At 37.0% G+C, this 21,727-nt stretch overlaps 1 protein-coding gene across 1 annotated transcript in view; it reads left to right on the forward strand.

Moving 5' to 3' along the window:
• The window catches only part of LOC117340541, a 76,450-nt gene that overhangs the window by 49,113 nt on the left and 5,610 nt on the right, over positions 1-21,727 (forward strand). The window contains exons 13-16 of the mRNA XM_033902303.1: positions 1,047-1,216; positions 3,428-3,475; positions 6,019-6,295; positions 15,341-15,352. Of these exons, the coding sequence (XP_033758194.1) occupies positions 1,047-1,216; positions 3,428-3,475; positions 6,019-6,295; positions 15,341-15,352 (507 nt within the window). The remainder of the gene's footprint in view (positions 1-1,046; positions 1,217-3,427; positions 3,476-6,018; positions 6,296-15,340; positions 15,353-21,727) is intronic.

A 21,727-nucleotide genomic window follows, 5' to 3' on the forward strand; every position in this document is an offset into this window, starting at 1 on the left:
TACAAAGTTAACCAGGGTGACAGAGAGTAGGTGTATACAAAGTTAACCAGGGTGACAGAGAGTAGGTATATACAAAGTTAACCAGGGTGACAGAGAGTAGGTGTATACAAAGTTAACCAGGGTGACAGAGAGTAGGTATATACAAAGTTAACCAGGGTGACAGAGAGTAGGTATATACAAAGTTAACCAGGGTGACAGAGAGTAGGTGTATACAAAGTTAACCAGGGTGACAGAGAGTAGGTATATACAAAGTTAACCAGGGTGACAGAGAGTAGGTATATACAAAGTTAACCAGGGTGACAGAGAGTAGGTATATACAAAGTTAACCAGGGTGACAGAGAGTATGTGTATACAAAGTTAACCAGGGTGACAGAGAGTAGGCGTATACAAAGTTAACCAGGGTGACAGAGAGTAGGTTTATACAAAGTTAACCAGGGTGACAGAGAGTAGGTATATACAAAGTTAACCATGGTGACAGAGAGTAGGTATATACAAAGTTAACCAGGGTGACAGAGAGTAGGTGTATACAAAGTTAACCAGGGTGACAGAGAGTAGGTATATACAAAGTTAACCAGGGTGACAGAGAGTAGGTATACAAAGTTAACCAGGGTGACAGAGAGTAGGTATACAAAGTTAACCAGGGTGACAGAGAGTATGTATATACAAAGTTAACCAGGGTGACAGAGAGTAGTGTATACAAAGTTAACCAGGGTGACAGAGAGTAGGTGTATACAAAGTTAACCAGGGTGACAGAGAGTAGGTATTACAAAGTTAACCAGGGTGACAGAGAAAGGAGGGATGTTTGATTAACCAGGGTATTGGGGAAAGGAGGGGTGTTTGGTTAACCAGGGTATTGACTATTAGAGAAAGGTTTTTGTAACTTAGTGCATCATTACAGAGGTAAAATCTACCCTGCAAATGTGATAAAAAAACCTGATGATACTCAAAATGAATTATATTTTTAATTTAATGATGATTACATCTAATTTAGAAATAAACCATTGAATATAAGAGGATCTGTGATATGTACTGTTTGATATTGTCAGCACCCATGCCTATACCACCTGGCAGTTTGAGAGAATCAGCAGAGCTACAGGACCAATCAGAGCGCAACTCACCATCCCAGGTCAACATTCAGTCCCCTTCCACCCCAAAAGCTCCAGTTGATATACCAGTATCTCATGAGGAGAAAAAGGTCGCTGCTGAAGCTGTTCAGGTATGTCCAAAAAGCATCATGTTTCATCATTACATTCACAGATTTACGGATATAAGCTACTGTACTGTAAAGATCTATTTCTGATTTATGTAAGAGTGCCTTCCTTGATAAATTGTGTAATAATTAATTAAGGATAATGTGGTCATTACCAACTTGTCCTATTGTCCTATAAATATATTGGTCTTGTTAAAGAGGTTTATGGTTTTGAACATTTTTGTTATTATTATTAATAAGGTAGCATATATCCTTAAGTGAAACTGTGGCTGATTGTATGTTTTAGTAGAAAGTTAACTTTTATTTTGTTGTTATCATTAGAATTTTATGTAGTAAATGAAGTGTGCTGTTTATGTAGAGAATCAGTTGTGTGTGACACTAGTGTTGTTTTTAGTAGACATTGTGTATTTTATTTTAGAAGTGTGTCATTTTCAGCATTTCAAATTCCAGTATTTCTAAAAAAAAAAAAACTATTTCAAAACAATTTCTTTAGATATGTCAGTTTGTTCTGTGATGTTCAGTTGTTTTCTGCATGTTTATGATGATCTCATTGGAGTAATAGTATTTAACTAAGGGTAAATTGTAGTTCTACAGAAATTTTACTAAAAGTAGTTTTTGGTGATTCACTTAAGTATTTCAAAAGGAAGTTATATACATGTTTTATTCCTGGTTACATCAGTGTCATTCTCCACAGTACTGTTAGATAAGCATTTCCCACACTGAAACACCTCACTTTGACATACACCTTAAAATTCTGATACATCATGTAAATGATATTATCCTGATAATAAGAGACAATTGAATTTCTGCTCCAATACCCAAACTTTACAGTAAAAATCCATAAATACATTCAATAGCCAGTTCAGTAATCTCTGGGGACTGAAAAAGATTCAATATACATAATATAAATAGTAAGATTTAGTTATAGTGATGTAACACATGGGTCAAGTCTTTGGCCGTCGGTGACAATGTGGGTCAAGTCTCTGGCCATCTGTGACAATGTGGGTCAAGCCTCTGGCCGTCGGTGACAATGTGGGTCAAGTCTTTTGCCGTCTGTGACAATGTGGGTCAAGTCTCTGGCTGTCGGTGATAATGTGGTTCTCTGGCCGTCGATGACAATGTGGTTCTCTGGCCTTCGATGACAATGTGGTTCTCTGGCCGTCGATGACAGTGTGGGTCAAGTCTTTTGCCATCTGTGACAATGTGGGTCAAGTCTCTGGCTGTCGGTGACAATGTGGGTCAAGTCTCTGGCCGTCGATGACAATGTGGATCAAGTCTCTGGCCGTCGATGACAATGTGGTTCTCTGGCCGTCGATGACAGTGTGGGTCAAGTCTTTTGCCGTCTGTGACAATGTGGGTCAAGTCTTTTGTGGTCGGTGACAATGTGGGTCAAATGTCTGGCCGTCGGTGACAATGTGGGTCAAATCTCTGGCCGTCGATGACAATGTGGGTCAAGTGTCTGGCCGTCGGTGACAGTGTGGGTCAAGTCTCTGGCCATCGGTGACAATGTGGGTCAAGTCTCTGGCCGTCGATGACAATGTGGGTCACGTTTCTGGCCATCGGTGACAATGTGGGTCAAGTCTCTGGCCGTTGGTGACAATGTGGGTCAAGTGTCTGGCCGTCGGTGACAATGTGGGTCAAGTCTCTGGCCGTCTCTGGCCGTCTGTGACAATGTGGGTTACGTTTCTGGCCATCGGTGACAATGTGGGTCAAGTCTCTGGCCGTCGGTGACAATGTGGGTCAAGTCTCTGGCCGTCGGTGACAATGTGGGTCAAGTCTCTGGCCGTCGATGACAATGTGGGTCAAGTCTCTGGGCGTTGGTGACAATGTGGGTCAAGTCTCTGGACGTCGGTGACAATGTGGGTCAAGTCTCTGGCCGTCAATGACAATGTGGGTCAAGCCTCTGGCCGTCGATGACAATGTGAGTCAAGTCTCTGGCCGTCAATGACAATGTGGGTCAAGTCTCTGGCCGTCAGTGACAATCTGGGTCAAGCCTCTGGCCGTTGGTGACAATTTGGCACAAGTCTGATTCTTTAAGTCCTAATTTATACTGATTATAAACTGGCCTACTTCACCCCCTTCCTTACTCCTCTACCATGATGTTACTACACGTTGTAGTGAAGGGAATAATCTGGTGATTAATGGGGTAATTAATCTTCACCTGTATTAAGACAAATAAAACAACATGTGTTCTGTAAGAGGACAATGATAATTCAGTTTCAGCGATTCAAGAGGGACATTGTCCATTTATGGACGTACTGGCATGTGAGTTTTATTATGTATATATGTTATTGTAACCATGGTGTCGAGGCCAGCCTACACATGGAACAGGGGAGATAATCACAGGCTTATCATCATTGGTGCTGGATCAGGTTTCTAAATCTGTCTGTTGTGAATACTTTAGTAAGATCTTTTAAAAGTAAACAATTTATACTCGAAATTTGCTATTTTAAATTTCAAATCATGTCAATGATTATGTCAGTTAAGGTGATGTATTTGAGGCGACAACATTCAATCTTTTACTGGACTGTTTATAATCCTATAATCACACAGACAGATCATAGAAATTTACACTGAGCTGTCATGTACGACGTGAATTCAACACTGCATGGTGGCATGTTTTTTTTCTTCATTTTATTTACAGGGACACCATTACTTGGTTTTAACAGTTTTATCTATAAAACTAATGTATGATATATATTGATGTTTGGATTGGTATACGGTTGATGTGGGTTGAGGTAATTTTATCATTAAGGTGTTTTATCATTGTTTTATTGTCAGATTTTATCTTTGTATTTTTTACTTAAGTTTTACTTTCTTAACTTAAAGTGACCATTACTGCTGGTTTATTACTCAGTATCTAAAGCTTATTTAATGAATGTCAGTAATTCAATCCTTAAATCAATATTTCATTAAAAATTAATGGTTTGGAATATGAGCCAAGGGAGACAATCCCTAAGTGATTTAATGTGTGCAAAGGGAAGCAATCCCTATATCATCAATGGGTACAGGAACAAAGATAATTTCCATACAGGAAAAAGTTTTATAATTCTTGTATCTTCATGTTCCAATCCCCCCTATTTCGGAGACTCAAATTACTGGCTAAGTGAAGAAGTACCCAGCAATGTTACATGATCTTTCTACATATTTACCCAGCAATATTACATGGTCTTTACCCATATTTACCCAGCAATGTTACATGGTCTTTACCCATATTTACCCAGCAATATTACATGGTCTTTACCCATATTTACCCAGCACTGTTACATGTTTTTTAACCATATTTACCCAGCAATATTACATGGTCTTTACCCATATTTACCCAGCAATGTTACATGGTCTTTACCCATATTTACCCAGCAATGTTACATGGTCTTTCCCATATTTACCCAGCAATGTTGTAAGGTTTTTCTCCTCATTTACCCAGCAATGTTACATTGGTCTCTACCATCATTTACCCAGCAATGTTACATGGTCTTTACCCATATTTACCCAGCAATGTTACATGGTCTTTACCCATATTTACCCAGCAATGTTACATGGTCTTTACCCATATTTACCCAGCAATGTTAAATGATCTTTACCATATTTACCCAGTAATGTTACATGGTCTTTCTACATATTTACCCAGCAATGTTACATGGTCTTTACCCATATTTACCCAGCAATGTTACATGGTCTTTACCCATCTTTACCCAGCAATGTAATGAAAAATTATTATTTCTATGAAAAGTTTTATTCAGTATGACAATGAAATTGTTCCTTTTATTTCTTTTTTTTAATTTTATTTTTGTTTAAACATATAGAATTTAATGTCCTTTTAGATCTTGTGACTTACAAACTTTTTATTGAGAATGAAACAAAGCTGAAAATCAAACAGGACACAGACGCCATCTGATTGGATGACAGTGTCAATTCTTGCCTGTAAATGATTGTTTATGAAGAACAGTTAAGAGGTTTTCAGTCCTGTCTGACTGTGGCAGGACCAGTGTGTATGTCCGCCCCCATATCTCACCACTACCACCTGTTCCTGGGCACCACTGGGGCTCTTACAGGTGCCACGTCATAAAATACTGCTTAAAATTGGATGTGTGGTGTGTAACCACACACCCTATTAATATAGCCTACTGCTTGTCAGTCGTTAATGAGAACTATTATCATGGTGTTGTTTTCATTACCCTATTAATATAGCCTACTGCTTGTCAGTCGTTAATGAGAACTATTATCATCATGTTGTTTTCATTACTGCCTAGGTGTTCTATTTCTTTATTTTCACTTCGCTTAGTGTCTTCTTTACATGTCCCAGTTATAACTGTTATGATGATAGAGATTACAGGAAACCACTTCCATTACCAGAATAGCTATTTAATTATCATTATCATCATTATTGTATTTTTTGTTTTTGTTTTTTGTTTTTTGTTGTTGTTTTTTGGCAAAATTAAAAAAACAGCACATACAATGAGGCTAGATGGTCTGCACACAAACATAAAAAAAATTTAAGGCCAAACTTTTTTGTTATTCACATTTTGCATGGCTCCATGGTAAATGATCACCTCACATGCATTGTTTTAGTGCCTGTGAGTAATATCAATAGAAAATAAAAACTTTCAAAATGAATATATCAATTATAAGAACCTTTTTATTTGAAATGATTTTTTAACAAAATTGAAACACTTTATTTTCTCTATATATTTCTCTTTTTGAATGTGACAATCAGTTCAAAGCTCATTCTGATTAGGTATTAGTCTGTAGGATGTCATAGTCCTATATATGTAATGTTTTTAATACCCATTTTTTTAATTCTGTAGTCTCCGACCCGATCCGCTACTGGGATGTCTGGTACACCCTTACATGCTGTTTCTCCCGCCGTGAGTACAAAAGTGCCCCAGGCCCCGGCCACCACGCCTGCTGCCACTCAGTCCCCTTCCAAGGCCTTCTTCAGGGAGCCATCGGCCCCTCCCCCTACAGCGGAGGGCACTCAGGCGGACCTGATGATCTCACGGACAAGCACACTGTCTCCAACACAGAATATTCGGGCACCCATGAACTCTCCGAGGGAAACTTCACCGGAGCGTACTCGTACAGGTCAGTATTAGCTCTATCCTCACCACACATACTCACAAGCTGGAGGTCCGTAGTCTCCAGCCTAACAACTGGTTTAGGAGTAACTGTCTTTATTATATCCAGTCATTGATTTCAATAATTAACACTGCCATGTACCTGTTAGGGAAAGGCCTTTTTAAGATGGTAGGCCAAGATGATGACAGAACGTAGGTGTGCTCTTTAAAGCTACAAAACCACTTATTTATAGGTACGATCTGAGACAAGAACAAAGTCTAACTCAGATAGTTAAAATTTATACTGAACCTTTTATCTGCTGCTATTTAGTTCTTAAACAACTGTGAAACCTTCTTGGAGGTGGGTGTACTGTTAAAACTTGGTGATCTAAGCTATTAGTAGTACTTACAAAACAATGGAAAATAATTCTACAATTTCACATTACACTTGGTTGGTCTTCAAGAATTTAAGTTAAGTAACATTTTCTGCTGAACTTGTTTTTATAAACGTTACAGGGCTGTGAGCATCATATTGCTTAAAAGTGAATTATATTGATGAGTCTTTCTGGCAACTAAGATAAACATTGGGCTATATATTTTAATCATTCAATATGACGAAAAACTAATCACGCCTTATTGCCAAGTTTAACAGTTTGCCCCAACTTCACGAAGGATTCACAGTTGTTTATGAACTAAGCAGCAGCAGATAATTGTTGTAATATAAATTTTAATGTTTTTTAGCCAACAATCATCAGATGGATGGATGACAGAGAGTATGGCCATCTTTGATTTTGACAATTACAGGTTACTAAAAAGTGTTATTTAAAGCTATGAAATGTTTTGAAGGAAGAGTGAAAGATGGGAAAAAAGAGGAAAGATAAGTCTTTCATTTGACTGATATGGATCATTTTCAATGGTGGGCGCCAAGTTCCCTCTGGGATCTCTTGTTGAGTTAGACTAAGTGATTTTGTTGTTTATTGTGTGCACACCCTGAATTTCTATGATCATCTTGGCCCGCCATCTTGAACCTAACGGGTACATTGACAGTGATAAGTATATCTCCAAGAAATGTTTGATCTTGTTTCCTGTCGTCAATGTTTTCAAATACAATCTTTAGATCTATTTTATATTCTGTCTTAAAACTTTTATCAACTGAAAGTGACTTTGGAAAACATTTATTTTGAAAACCAGAGATACTTGACTACCAGACTGTCACATATACCTAGTGTGGGTTCCATAACACATGTACACCCACCGCCTCCAAATCAAGGTCATTCTCAACACAATGGCATTTATAAATCCAAGTCAACCCCTCAGACATAACAGGATTCCTGTTCCACATGCTGTTGCCTGGAAGCTTTATTTTGAGAATACTAAGATGAATGTGGCTAGTTCTCATGGCTGGAGAGTGTTACTGGAATCATATTATCAATGATGTAGCCCTTCTTTGTTTGTAAATTATATTATGGATTTCCAGAAAAAGGATTTAGTTTGCTAGGAGATAGAGTGTTATTAGATGGTCTTAACTTCTCATTACTTTACTACTCCCTCTCTAAACTCATACATGTGATTCAGTTAGACAGTATCAGGGGATTTGATACTTTCTATCTATCATTGAGGTATAGATGAAAGATAGACTTTGTAATTATAAGTGTATCATTAGTATATCATAAGTATGTTGATTAAATTGTCCTTTTGGCAATGTTCACAATAGCTCAAAGGATATAATAGATGAAGATTGATGAAGAACAGAGCTAAGATTCTGAAGTATTTTTACATGTTAAACCAGTGAATAAACATGAACACAGTACACTAGACATGTAGGACACTGTACACTAGACATGTAGGACACTGTACACTAGACATGTAGGACAATGTACACTAGACATATAGGACACTGTACACTAGACATATAGGACACTGTACACTAGACATATAGGACACTGTACACTAGACATGTAGGACAATGTACACTAGACATATAGGACACTGTACACTAGACATATAGGACACTGTACACTAGACATGTAGGACACTGTACACTAGACATATAGGACACTGTACACTAGACATGTAGGACACTGTACACTAGACATGTAGGACACTGTACACTAGACATGTAGGACACTGTACACTAGACATGTAGGACACTGTACACTAGACATGTAGGACACTGTACACTAGACCTGTAGGACACTGTACACTAGACATGTAGGACACTGTACACTAGACATGTAGGACACTGTACACTAGACATGTAGGACACTGTACACTAGACATGTAGAACACTGTATACCAGACATGTAGGACACTGTACACTAGACATATAGGACACTGTACACTAGACATGTAGGACACTGTACACTAGACATGTAGGACACTGTACACTAGACATGTAGGACACTGTACACTAGACATGTAGGACACTGTACACTAGACATGTAGGACACTGTACACTAGACATGTAGGACACTGTACACTAGACATATAGAACACTGTACACTAGACATGTAGAACACTGTACACTAGACATGTAGGACACTGTACACTAGACATATAGAACACTGTACACTAGACCTGTAGGACACTGTACACTAGACATGTAGAACACTGTACACTAGACATGTAGGACACTGTACACTAGACATGTAGGACACTGTACACTAGACATGTAGAACACTGTACACTAGACATGTAGAACACTGTACACTAGACATGTAGGACACTGTACACTAGACATGTAGGACACTGTACACTAGACATGTAGGACACTGTACACTAGACATGTAGGACACTGTACACTAGACATGTAGGACACTGTACACTAGACATGTAGGACACTCTACACTAGACATGTAGGACACTGTACACTAGACATGTAGGACACTGTACACTAGACATGTAGGACACTGTACACTAGACATGTAGGACACTGTACACTAGACATGTAGGACACTGTACACTAGACATGTAGGACACTGTACACTAGACATGTAGGACACTGTACACTAGACATGTAGAATACTGTACACTAGACATGTAGGACACTGTACACTAGACATGTAGGACACTGTACACTAGACATGTAGGACACTGTACACTAGACATGTAGGACACTGTACACTAGACATGTAGGACACTGTACACTAGACATGTAGGACACTGTACACTAGACATGTAGGACACTGTACACTAGACATGTAGGACACTGTACACTAGACATGTAGGACACTGTACACTAGACATGTAGGACACTGTACACTAGACATGTAGGACACTGTACACTAGACATGTAGGACACTGTACACTAGACATGTAGGACACTGTACACTAGACATGTAGGACACTGTACACTAGACATGTAGGACACTGTACACTAGACATGTAGGACACTGTACACTAGACATGTAGGACACTGTACACTAGACATGTAGGACACTGTACACTAGACATGTAGGACACTGTACACTAGACATGTAGGACACTGTACACTAGACATGTAGGACACTGTACACTAGACATGTAGGACACTGTACACTAGACATGTAGGACACTGTACACTAGACATGTAGGACACTGTACACTAGACATGTAGGACACTGTACACTAGACATGTAGGACACTGTACACTAGACATGTAGGACACTGTACACTAGACATGTAGGACACTGTACACTAGACATGTAGAACAATGTACACTAGACATGTAGGACACTGTACACTAGACATGTAGGACACTGTACACTAGACATGTAGAACACTGTACACTAGACATGTAGAACAATGTACACTAGACATGTAGGACACTGTACACTAGACATGTAGGACACTGTACACTAGACCTGTAGGACACTGTACACTAGACATGTAGGACACTGTACACTAGACATGTAGGACACTGTACACTAGACATGTAGGACACTGTACACTAGACATGTAGGACACTGTACACTAGACATGTAGGACACTGTACACTAGACATGTAGAACACTGTACACTAGACCTGTAGAATACTGTACACTAGACATGTAGAACACTGTACACTAGACATGTATGACACTGTACACTAGACATGTAGAACACTTTACACTAGACATGTAGAATACTGTACACTAGACATGTAGAACAATGTACACTAGACATGTAGAATACTGTACACTAGACATGTAGAACACTGTACACTAGACATGTAGGACACTGTACACTAGACATGTAGGACACTGTACACTAGACCTGTAGGACACTGTACACTAGACCTGTAGGACAATGTACACTAGACATGTAGGACACTGTACACTAGACATGTAGGACACTGTACACTAGACATGTAGAACACTGTACACTAGACATATAGAATACTGTACACTAGACATGTAGGACACTGTACACTAGACATGTAGAATACTGTACACTAGACATGTAGGACACTGTACACTAGACCTGTAGGACACTGTACACTAGACATGTAGAATACTGTACACTAGACATGTAGGACACTGTACACTAGACATGTAGGACACTGTACACTAGACATGTAGGACACTGTACACTAGACATGTAGGACACTGTACACTAGACATGTAGGACACTGTACACTAGACATATAGGACACTGTACACTAGACATGTAGGACACTGTACACTAGACATGTAGAATACTGTACACTAGACATGTAGAATACTGTACACTAGACATGTAGGACACTGTACACTAGACCTGTAGGACACTGTACACTAGACATGTAGGACACTGTACACTAGACATGTAGGACACTGTACACTAGACATGTAGGACACTGTACACTAGACATATAGGACACTGTACACTAGACATGTAGGACACTGTACACTAGACATGTAGGACACTGTACACTAGACATGTAGAATACTGTACACTAGACATGTATGACACTGTACACTAGACATGTAGGACACTGTACACTAGACATGTAGGACACTGTACACTAGACATGTAGGACACTGTACACTAGACATGTAGGACACTGTACACTAGACATATAGGACACTGTACACTAGACATGTAGAATACTGTACACTAGACATGTAGAACACTGTACACTAGACATGTAGGACACTGTACACTAGACATGTAGGACACTGTAAACTAGACATGTAGGACACTGTACACTAGACATATACGACACTGTACACTAGACATGTAGGACACTGTACACTAGACATGTAGGGCACTGACACACTAGACATGTAGAACACTGTACACTAGACATGTAGGGCACTGTACACTAGACATGTAGGACACTGTACACTAGACATGTAAGACACTGTACACTAGACATGTAGGACACTGTACACTAGACATGTAGGACAATGTACACTAGACATGTAGGACACAGTACACTAGACATGTAGAACAATGTACACTAGACATGTATGACACTGTACACTAGACATGTAGGACACTGTACACTAGACATGTAGGACACTGTACACTAGACATGTAGAACACTGTACACTAGACATGTAGGACACTGTACACTAGACATGTAGGACACTGTAAACTAGACATGTAGGACACTGTACACTAGACATATAGAACACTGTACACTAGACATGTAGGACACTGTACACTAGACATGTAGGGCACTGACACACTAGACATGTAGAACACTGTACACTAGACATGTAGGGCACTGTACACTAGACATGTAGGACACTGTACACTAGACATGTAAGACACTGTACACTAGACATGTAGGACACTGTACATTAGACATGTAGGACAATGTACACTAGACATGTAGGACACTGTACACTAGACATGTAGAACACTGTACACTTGACATTTAGAACACTGTACACTAGACATGTAGGACACTGTACACTAGACATGTAGGACACTGTACACTAGACATGTAGGACACTGTACACTAGACATGTAGGACACTGTACACTAGACATGTAGGGCACTGTACACTAGACATGTAGGGCACTGACACACTAGACATGTAGGACACTGTACACTAGACATGTAGGACACTGTACACTAGACATGTAGGACACTGTACACTAGACATGTAGGACACTGTACACTAGACATGTAGGACACTGTACACTAGACATGTAGGACACTGTACACTAGACATGTAGGACACTGTACACTAGACATGTAGGACACTGTACACTAGACATGTAGGACACTGTACACTAGACATGTAGGACACTGTACACTAGACATGTAGGACACTGTACACTAGACATATAGGACACTGTACACTAGACATGTAGGACACTGTACACTAGACATCTAGAACAATGTTGTACTTTGCTGAACCTGTGTTCCGTTTAATGCTGAAAGGTGGCAAGCATTATGCCAGTCGTATCTGTATAAATCGTATAATAAAGGCGCAATCATTTGTGATTAACACTGCCAGGCAGATTGAGTTTTGAATCTGTCTTAGATTTCCACGACTTGAGGGGATTATTATTGAATGGATGTCATGTATGAGATTTAATGAGAGTTTTATTTCTTTTTGTGTTGGTGCTCTGGAATCGTGTCTGTTGAGTAATTGATTTTAGCCCTAAATCAAACTCAGTGGCCATGTTTGTCCATGTTTAGAATTTCAATGTTACGTAATAGTAACACAAGCTCACAACTAATTCCTTTTAAGTCTATTCCATTTACAAGTTTTCAAAAAAGTGTTGATACCGTGTAAAGTGTAATGTTTTGGTTTTCACTAAAGGTCATGTAAATAAATTCATTAACATATAAGTAAACGAAATATAAAAAAAAAACTCCAATATTTCGTTAACTGAAACACTCTGGTACATTAGGAACGGTATAACTATGATATTAACTATCCATGCCATTATTAGCATTCTGACCTTTCAAACCTTTACTCATCTTTTAAAGTCAACAACAATTTAATGTATGTTTTTTGAGATTTGCAAGTTTTAATATGGATTATGTTTAACATCTGATTCCTATTCCATGAATACCATTCTTCTAGTAAAACATTATATAGAGTTGTCATATGAAAGACTATATTTGCAGTGAAAAAATAATATCACCAATTAAAATAAAAGTAAAATCATTATGTAATTATAATTAGGGATAAGTTTAATTCTTTTTGAGCTACTATGTATTATGTGATAAATATGTGTCATAGTAGTGTGTTAAATAACATCATCAATGTTAGAGTATTCATTGACAATGTTAGAGGACGTTTTGATAGATAATTTACAGATACAATGTTAGAGGACGTCTTGATAGATGATTTACAGATACAATGTTAGAGGACGTTTTGATAGATAATTTACAGATACAATGTTAGAGGACGTCTTGATAGATAATTTACAGATACAATGTTAGAGGACGTTTTGATAGATAATTTACAGATACAATGTTAGAGGACGTCTTGATAGATAATTTACAGATACAATGTTAGAGGACGTTTTGATAGATAATTTACAGATACAATGTTAGAGGACGTTTTGATAGATAATTTACAGATACAATGTTAGAGGACGTTTTGATTGATAATTTACAGATACAATTTAGAGGACGTTTTGATAGATAATTTACAGATACAATGTTAGAGGACGTTTTGATAGATAATTTACAGATACAATGTTAGAGGACGTTTTGATAGATAATTTACAGATACAATGTTAAAGGACATTTTGATAGATAATTTACAGATACAATGTTAGAGGACGTTTTGATAGATGATTTACAGATACAATGTTAGAGGACGTTTTTATAGATAATTTACAGATACAATGTTAGAGGACGTTTTGATAGATAATTTACAGATACAATGTTAGAGGACGTTTTGATAGATAATTTACAGATACAATGTTAGAGGACGTTTTGATAGATAATTTACAGATAACATCATCAATGTTAGAGGACGTTTTGATAGATAATTTACAGATACAATGTTAGAGGACGTTTTGATAGATAATTTACAGATACAATGTTAGAGGACGTTTTGATAGATAATTTACAGATACAATGTTAGAGGACGTTTTGATAGATGATTTACAGATACAATGTTAGAGGACGTTTTGATAGATGATTTACAGATACAATGTTACTGGACGTTTTGATAGATGATTTACAGATACAATGTTAGAGGACGTTTTGATAGATAATTTACAGATACAATGTTAGAGGACGTTTTGATAGATGATTTACAGATACAATGTTAGAGGACATTTTGATAGATAATTTACAGATAACATCATCAATGTTAGAGGACGTTTTGATAGATAATTTACAGATACAATGTTAGAGGACGTTTTGATAGATAATTTACAGATAACATCATCAATGTTAGAGGACGTTTTGATAGATGATTTACAGATACAATGTTAGAGGACGTTTTGATGGATAATTTACAGATACAATGTTAGAGGACGTTTTGATAGATAATTTACAGATACAATGTTAGAGGACGTTTTGATAGATGATTTACAGATACAATGTTAGAGGACGTTTTGATAGATGATTTACAGATACAATGTTAGAGGACGTTTTGATAGATGATTTACAGATACAATGTTAGAGGACGTTTTGATAGATGATTTACAGATACAATGTTAGAGGACGTTTTGATAGATGATTTACAGATACAATGTTAGAGGACGTTTTGATAGATGATTTACAGATACAATGTTAGAGGACGTTTTGATAGATGATTTACAGATACAATGTTAGAGGACGTTTTGATAGATAATTTACAGATACAATGTTAGAGGACGTTTTGATAGATAATTTACAGACAATGTTAGAGGACGTTTTGATAGATAATTTATAGATACAATGTTAGAGGACGTCTTGATAGATAATTTACAGATAACATTATTGATATTAGAGTTTTATAAATCAAAATCAGAAAATCTGGATTAATTCTAATGGGGCAGATTTACAAATGCAACGATGAATCAACAATGTTTTGGTTTTAGGCAAAAATTGTTCTCTAAATGATTGTTTGTTTTCACCATGCTTATTACATCAAATCTCTCAAATTTTCATCATGGCTATAAATCATCTCTAAAAAAAACTGTTTTACCTTACCAAACCTCACCAGGAAGGATATTCGGTGAGTAATGGTTATTTGGAGGATATTTACAGATTTTTTACACATCCGAGTCATTCCATAACAATCCTTTAAAGCACTTTTTACTTTACATTATCTAGTGAATGGTGGTTTGTTTATTTTATTGCTATTGATCACTTTGTCTAAAAATCCGGCATTTTTTTCTATCATTGCATGTGCCACATCAGTACTGTATTTCAATTTTAACATCTTATTGAAATAATGAAAGTGTATATTAATTTTTCCAAGCTTTCATACCATGGGAGCCTCCCTGTTTGGTGCCATGTAAAGAGCTACATTGTTAGGGGAGGATTAAGGTGTTGACAGTAATGATGGATACAGTGGCTGAGGGTTAAACACAGTGTAGATTTAAGTTTTCATCAGTTTAGATTATTCTGTACTAAGCCTGTATTACAGGAGTATCTTAACTCAGATATAAAGATTTCATATCTAACAACTTACAGTCCTAAATGTAAATAATCAGATTATGTAGCTGTCCAAATCAACTTATAATGGAATATGATTTCTATGACAATTAAAAGACCTTTGATTAGTATATTTCTGTGTTGAATTGAACCAGTGGCTTTAGTACAGACATATTCCCCGTCTTACCTTAGGGAAAATTATCTACAATCATCGTGTGTTTGATGCAACTCTCTAATAAAACAAAATAGTTTGAATTTTTGTAGCCTCCTCTGCAATGCATGCGATTTGTGTAGCCTCCTCCTGCTGTGATTATTGCCATATATATGCATGATTGATTTGATACATTGTCGTATGATGCATGTCTGTCATATTTATGTTCCATTAACTAAATCTAAAAAGTCACATTATGAATTGTGTTTACTTTGTGATTCTGTAAGTTGAAGGCTAAGTTGTATGCAAAATGAATTTAAACCAGCCCTATTACCATTAAAATTTTTGAATGAGATAATACTGACGATATTAAAATTTATATCACAGCTTTCTCTATCGATGGGTAAACCTGTCTCTCTAAGTTGCATACATAATGAATTTTACCTTATGACATATGTTGGGGAGAAACATGGCATTTAAATAGAATAGTGGACATGTTATCTGGACCCTTTATATAGCGACAGATCAGGTATTAACACCTGACTATAACCAGATAGTGCCGTCAGGTTAATTAGGTTACTGTGACTGACTAACACAGGGCCACATGTCAGTCTCTTGTGGCAAAAAAGGTTATCCACACATTATCCAGTGAAATACAAATCTAATCGATCTCCATACCAAAACAGCTGCTCCGAGGAGAGCAGGACGTTGGCTAGGAGAAGTACTTCTCCTCTGAAAATATACCAGGAGGCTGTGTCATTATATGTAAATGAAATTTATGCAAAAACGTTCATCGCTGACAACGAATACGGAATGATGCATACTACTGATTGTGTGTCTAGGGTATTTCATATGGTGAAGATTACATGTATGATGTCAAGTGTCAAGTGAAGACAATGATGTCAAATGAAGAGTATGATGTCATGTGTCATGTGAAGACAATAATGTCATGTGAAGACAATGATGTCAAGGGGAGAGTATGATGTCAAGTGAAGAGTATGATGACAAGGGGAGAGTATGATGACAAGTGAAGAGTATGATCTCAAGGAGAGAGTATGATGTCAAGGGGAGAATATGATGTCAAGGGGAGAGTATGATGTCAAGTGAAGAGTATGATGTCAAGGGGAGAGTATGATGTCAAGGGGAGAGTATGATGTCAAGGGGATAGTATGATGTCAAGGGGAGAGTATGATGTAAAGGGGAGAGTATGATGTCAAGGGGAGAGTATGATGTCAAGGGGAGAGTATGATGTCAAGGGGAGAGTATGATGTCAAGTGAAGAGTATGATGTCAAAGGGAGATTATGATGTCAAGTGAGGAGTATGATGTCAAGTGAAGAGTATGATGTCAAGTGTCAAGTGAAGAGTATGATGTCAAGGGGAGAGTATGATGACAAGTGAAGAGTATGATGTCAAGTGAAGACAATGATGTCTAGGGGAGAGTATGATGTCAAGTGAAGAGTATGATGTCAAGTGAAGAGTATGGTGTCAAGTGAAGACAATGATGTCTAGGGGAGAGTATGATGTCAAGTGAAGAGTATGATGTCAAGGAGAGAGTATGATGTCAAGGAGAGAGTATGATGTCAAGGAGAGAGTATGATGTCAAGTGAAGAGTATGATGTCAAGGAGAGAGTATGATGTCAAGGGGAGAGTATGATGTCAAGGAGAGAGTATGATGTCAAGTGAAGAGTATGATATCAAGGGGAGAGTATGATGACAAGGGGAGAGTATGATGTCACATGGAGACTATGATGTCAAGTGAAGAGTATGAATATGAAGTGATGGTGCCAAGCTATCATGTGAACTATAATGGTCCATTTCTCTGTAATGTTATTCCTTCCTTTCAACATGTACACCCTCCTTCCATATGTTAAATAAAAAAAATGTTAAATTTGCTGTTCAAAATTATGTTCTTCGTAAACCCAGTTTGAATGAGATAATACTGATGTTATTAAAATGTGTGTCACAGCTTTCTCTAATTATGGGATAAATCTCTCTGTCTCTTCTTTTTTTCGCAATTCCAAGTCAGAATTTGAAGACTGAGAAACAAACTGTAGCTTAAGGGATGGAAGCCTGAATACCAGATTAGTTGTACTTCACATTCTCTAGGGCTTTAGACAGAAGACGTTGGAGTCCATTTGTGAATAAATTGACTTTCGGGGTTTCAATAAAATGAATTGAGTTATTCCCAGTCCCTTAAGAGAATAAATAACATTGTTGAAGAGGTGAATTTAACGGTACACAGGACAGAGTTGAACAGTAGCGTCGGCCCTGTAAATGTGTAGATTTGTTAACAATGCTCATCCTTATTATGTTATAATTAAGATAAATCTTATGTTTTGTAGCCCCCGGCAATATACTAGTGTAAATCCAGAGTGTTTAGTTTTTATTTTAAAGAACATGAATGTTCCCACCCTCATTTACTTCATGATAGGTACTTTAAAGTAATTCAAGGAAGATCATTGTGCTTTTTTGTAGCAGTAATGTTATACGGGCAATGAGAGAATGAAAGGCCTTAGAATAATACAAACTATGTATGATATGGTGTTTGGGTGTTAACGTGGTAATTTAAGGATACAAACATTGTATGATATGGTGTTTGGGTGTTAGTGTGGTAATTTAAGGATACAAACATTGTATGATATGGTGTTTGGGTGTTAGTGTGGTAATTTAAGGATACAAATATTGTATGATATGGTGATTGGGTGTTAGCGTGGTAATTTAAGGATACAAACATTGTATGATATGGTGTTTGGGTGTTAGGGTGTTAGCGTGGTAATTTAAGGATACAAACATTGTATGATATGGTGTTTGGGTGTTAGGGTGTTAGCGTGGTAATTTAAGGATACAAACATTGTATGATATGGTGTTAGGGTGTTAGCGTGGTAATTTAAGGATACAAACATTGTATGATATGGTGTTTGGGTGTTAGGGTGTTAGCGTGGTAATTTAAGGATACAAACATTGTATGATATGGTGTTTGGGTGTTAAAGTGGTAATTCAAGGATACAAACATTGTATGATATGGTGTTTGGGTGTTAGGGTGGTAATTTAAGGATACAAACATGGTATGATATGGTGTTAGTGTGTTAGCGTGGTAATTTAAGGATACAAACATGGTATGATGTGGTGTTAGGGTGTTACAGTGGTAATTTAAGGATACAAACATGGTATGATATGGTGTTAGTGTGTTAGCGTGGTAATTTAAGGATACAAACATTGTATGATATGGTGTTAGGGTGATAGCGTGTTAATTTAAGGATACAAACATTGTATGATATGGTGTTAGGGTGTTACAGTGGTAATTTAAGGATACAAACATGGTATGATATCGTGTTTGGGTGTAAGCATGGTAATTTAAGGATACAAACATGGTATGATATGGTGTTTGGGTGTTACAGTGGTAATTTAAGGATACAAACATTGTATGATATGGTGTTTGGGTGTTAGTGTGGTAATTTAAGGATACAAACATTGTATGATATGGTGTTTGGGTGTTAGTGTGGTAATTTAAGGATACAAATATTGTATGATATGGTGATTGGGTGTTAGCGTGGTAATTTAAGGATACAAACATTGTATGATATGGTGTTTGGGTGTTAGTGTGGTAATTTAAGGATACAAACATTGTATGATATGGTGTTTGGGTGTTAGTGTGGTAATTTAAGGATACAAATATTGTATGATATGGTGATTGGGTGTTAGCGTGGTAATTTAAGGATACAAACATTGTATGATATGGTGTTTGGGTGTTAGGGTGTTAGCGTGGTAATTTAAGGATACAAACATTGTATGATATGGTGTTTGGGTGTTAGGGTGTTAGCGTGGTAATTTAAGGATACAAACATTGTATGATATGGTGTTAGGGTGTTAGCGTGGTAATTTAAGGATACAAACATTGTATGATATGGTGTTTGGGTGTTAGGGTGTTAGCGTGGTAATTTAAGGATACAAACATTGTATGATATGGTGTTTGGGTGTTAAAGTGGTAATTCAAGGATACAAACATTGTATGATATGGTGTTTGGGTGTTAGGGTGGTAATTTAAGGATACAAACATGGTATGATATGGTGTTAGTGTGTTAGCGTGGTAATTTAAGGATACAAACATGGTATGATGTGGTGTTAGGGTGTTACAGTGGTAATTTAAGGATACAAACATGGTATGATATGGTGTTAGTGTGTTAGCGTGGTAATTTAAGGATACAAACATTGTATGATATGGTGTTAGGGTGATAGCGTGTTAATTTAAGGATACAAACATTGTATGATATGGTGTTAGGGTGTTACAGTGGTAATTTAAGGATACAAACATGGTATGATATCGTGTTTGGGTGTAAGCATGGTAATTTAAGGATACAAACATGGTATGATATGGTGTTTGGGTGTAAGCATGGTAATTTAAGGATACAAACATTGTATGATATGGTGTTTGGGTGTTAGTGTGGTAATTTAAGGATACAAACATTGTATGATATGGTGTTAGGGTGTTAGCGTGGTAATTTAAGGATATAAACATTGTATGATATGGTGTTTGGGTGTTAACGTGGTAATTTAAGGATACAAACATTGTATGATATGGCGTTAAGTTGTTAGCGTGGTAATTTAGGGATACAAACATTGTATGATATGGTGTTTGGGTGTTAGCGTGGTAATTTAAGGATACAAACATTGTATGATATGGTGTTTGGGTGTTAGTGTGGTAATTTTAGGATACAAACATTGTATGATATGGTGTTTGGGTGTTAACGTGGTAATTTAAGGATACAAACATTGTATGATATGGTGTTTGGGTGTTAACGTGGTAATTTAAGGATACAAACATTGTGTGTTAGGGTGTTAACGTGATAATTTAAGGATACAAACATTGTATGATATGGTTTTTGGGTGTTAGCGTGGTAATTTAAGGATACAAACATGGTATGATATGGTGTTAGGGTGTTAGCGTGGTAATTTAAGGATACAAACATTGTATGATATGGTGTTAGGGTGTTAGCGTGGTAATTTAAGGATACAAACATTGTACGATATGGTGTTTGGGTGTTAGGGTGGTAATTTAAGGATACAAACATTGTATGATATGGTGTTTGGGTGTTAGGGTGTTAGCGTGGTAATTTAAGGATACAAACATTGTATGATATGGGGTTTGGGTGTTACAGTGGTAATTTAAGGATACAAACATGGTATGATATGGTGTTAGTGTGTTAGCGTGGTAATTTAAGGATACAAACATTGTATGATATGGTGTTAGGGTGATAGCGTGTTAATTTAAGGATACAAACATTGTATGATATGGTGTTAGGGTGTTACAGTGGTAATTTAAGGATACAAACATGGTATGATATGGTGTTTGGGTGTAAGCATGGTAATTTAAGGATACAAACATTGTATGATATGGTGTTTGGGTGTTAGGGTGTTAGCGTGGTAATTTAAGGATACAAACATTGTATGATATGGTGTTTGGGTGTTAGGGTGTTAGCGTGGTAATTTAAGGATACAAACATTGTATGATATGGTGTTAGGGTGTTAGCGTGGTAATTTAAGGATACAAACATTGTATGATATGGTGTTTGGGTGTTAGGGTGTTAGCGTGGTAATTTAAGGATACAAACATTGTATGATATGGTGTTTGGGTGTTAAAGTGGTAATTTAAGGATACAAACATTGTATGATATGGTGTTTGGGTGTTAGGGTGGTAATTTAAGGATACAAACATGGTATGATATGGTGTTAGTGTGTTAGCGTGGTAATTTAAGGATACAAACATTGTATGATATGGTGTTAGGGTGATAGCGTGTTAATTT

The sequence above is a fragment of the Pecten maximus genome, chromosome 2 (assembly GCF_902652985.1).
Source record: "Pecten maximus chromosome 2, xPecMax1.1, whole genome shotgun sequence".
NCBI classification, from domain to species: Eukaryota; Metazoa; Mollusca; class Bivalvia; order Pectinida; family Pectinidae; genus Pecten; species Pecten maximus.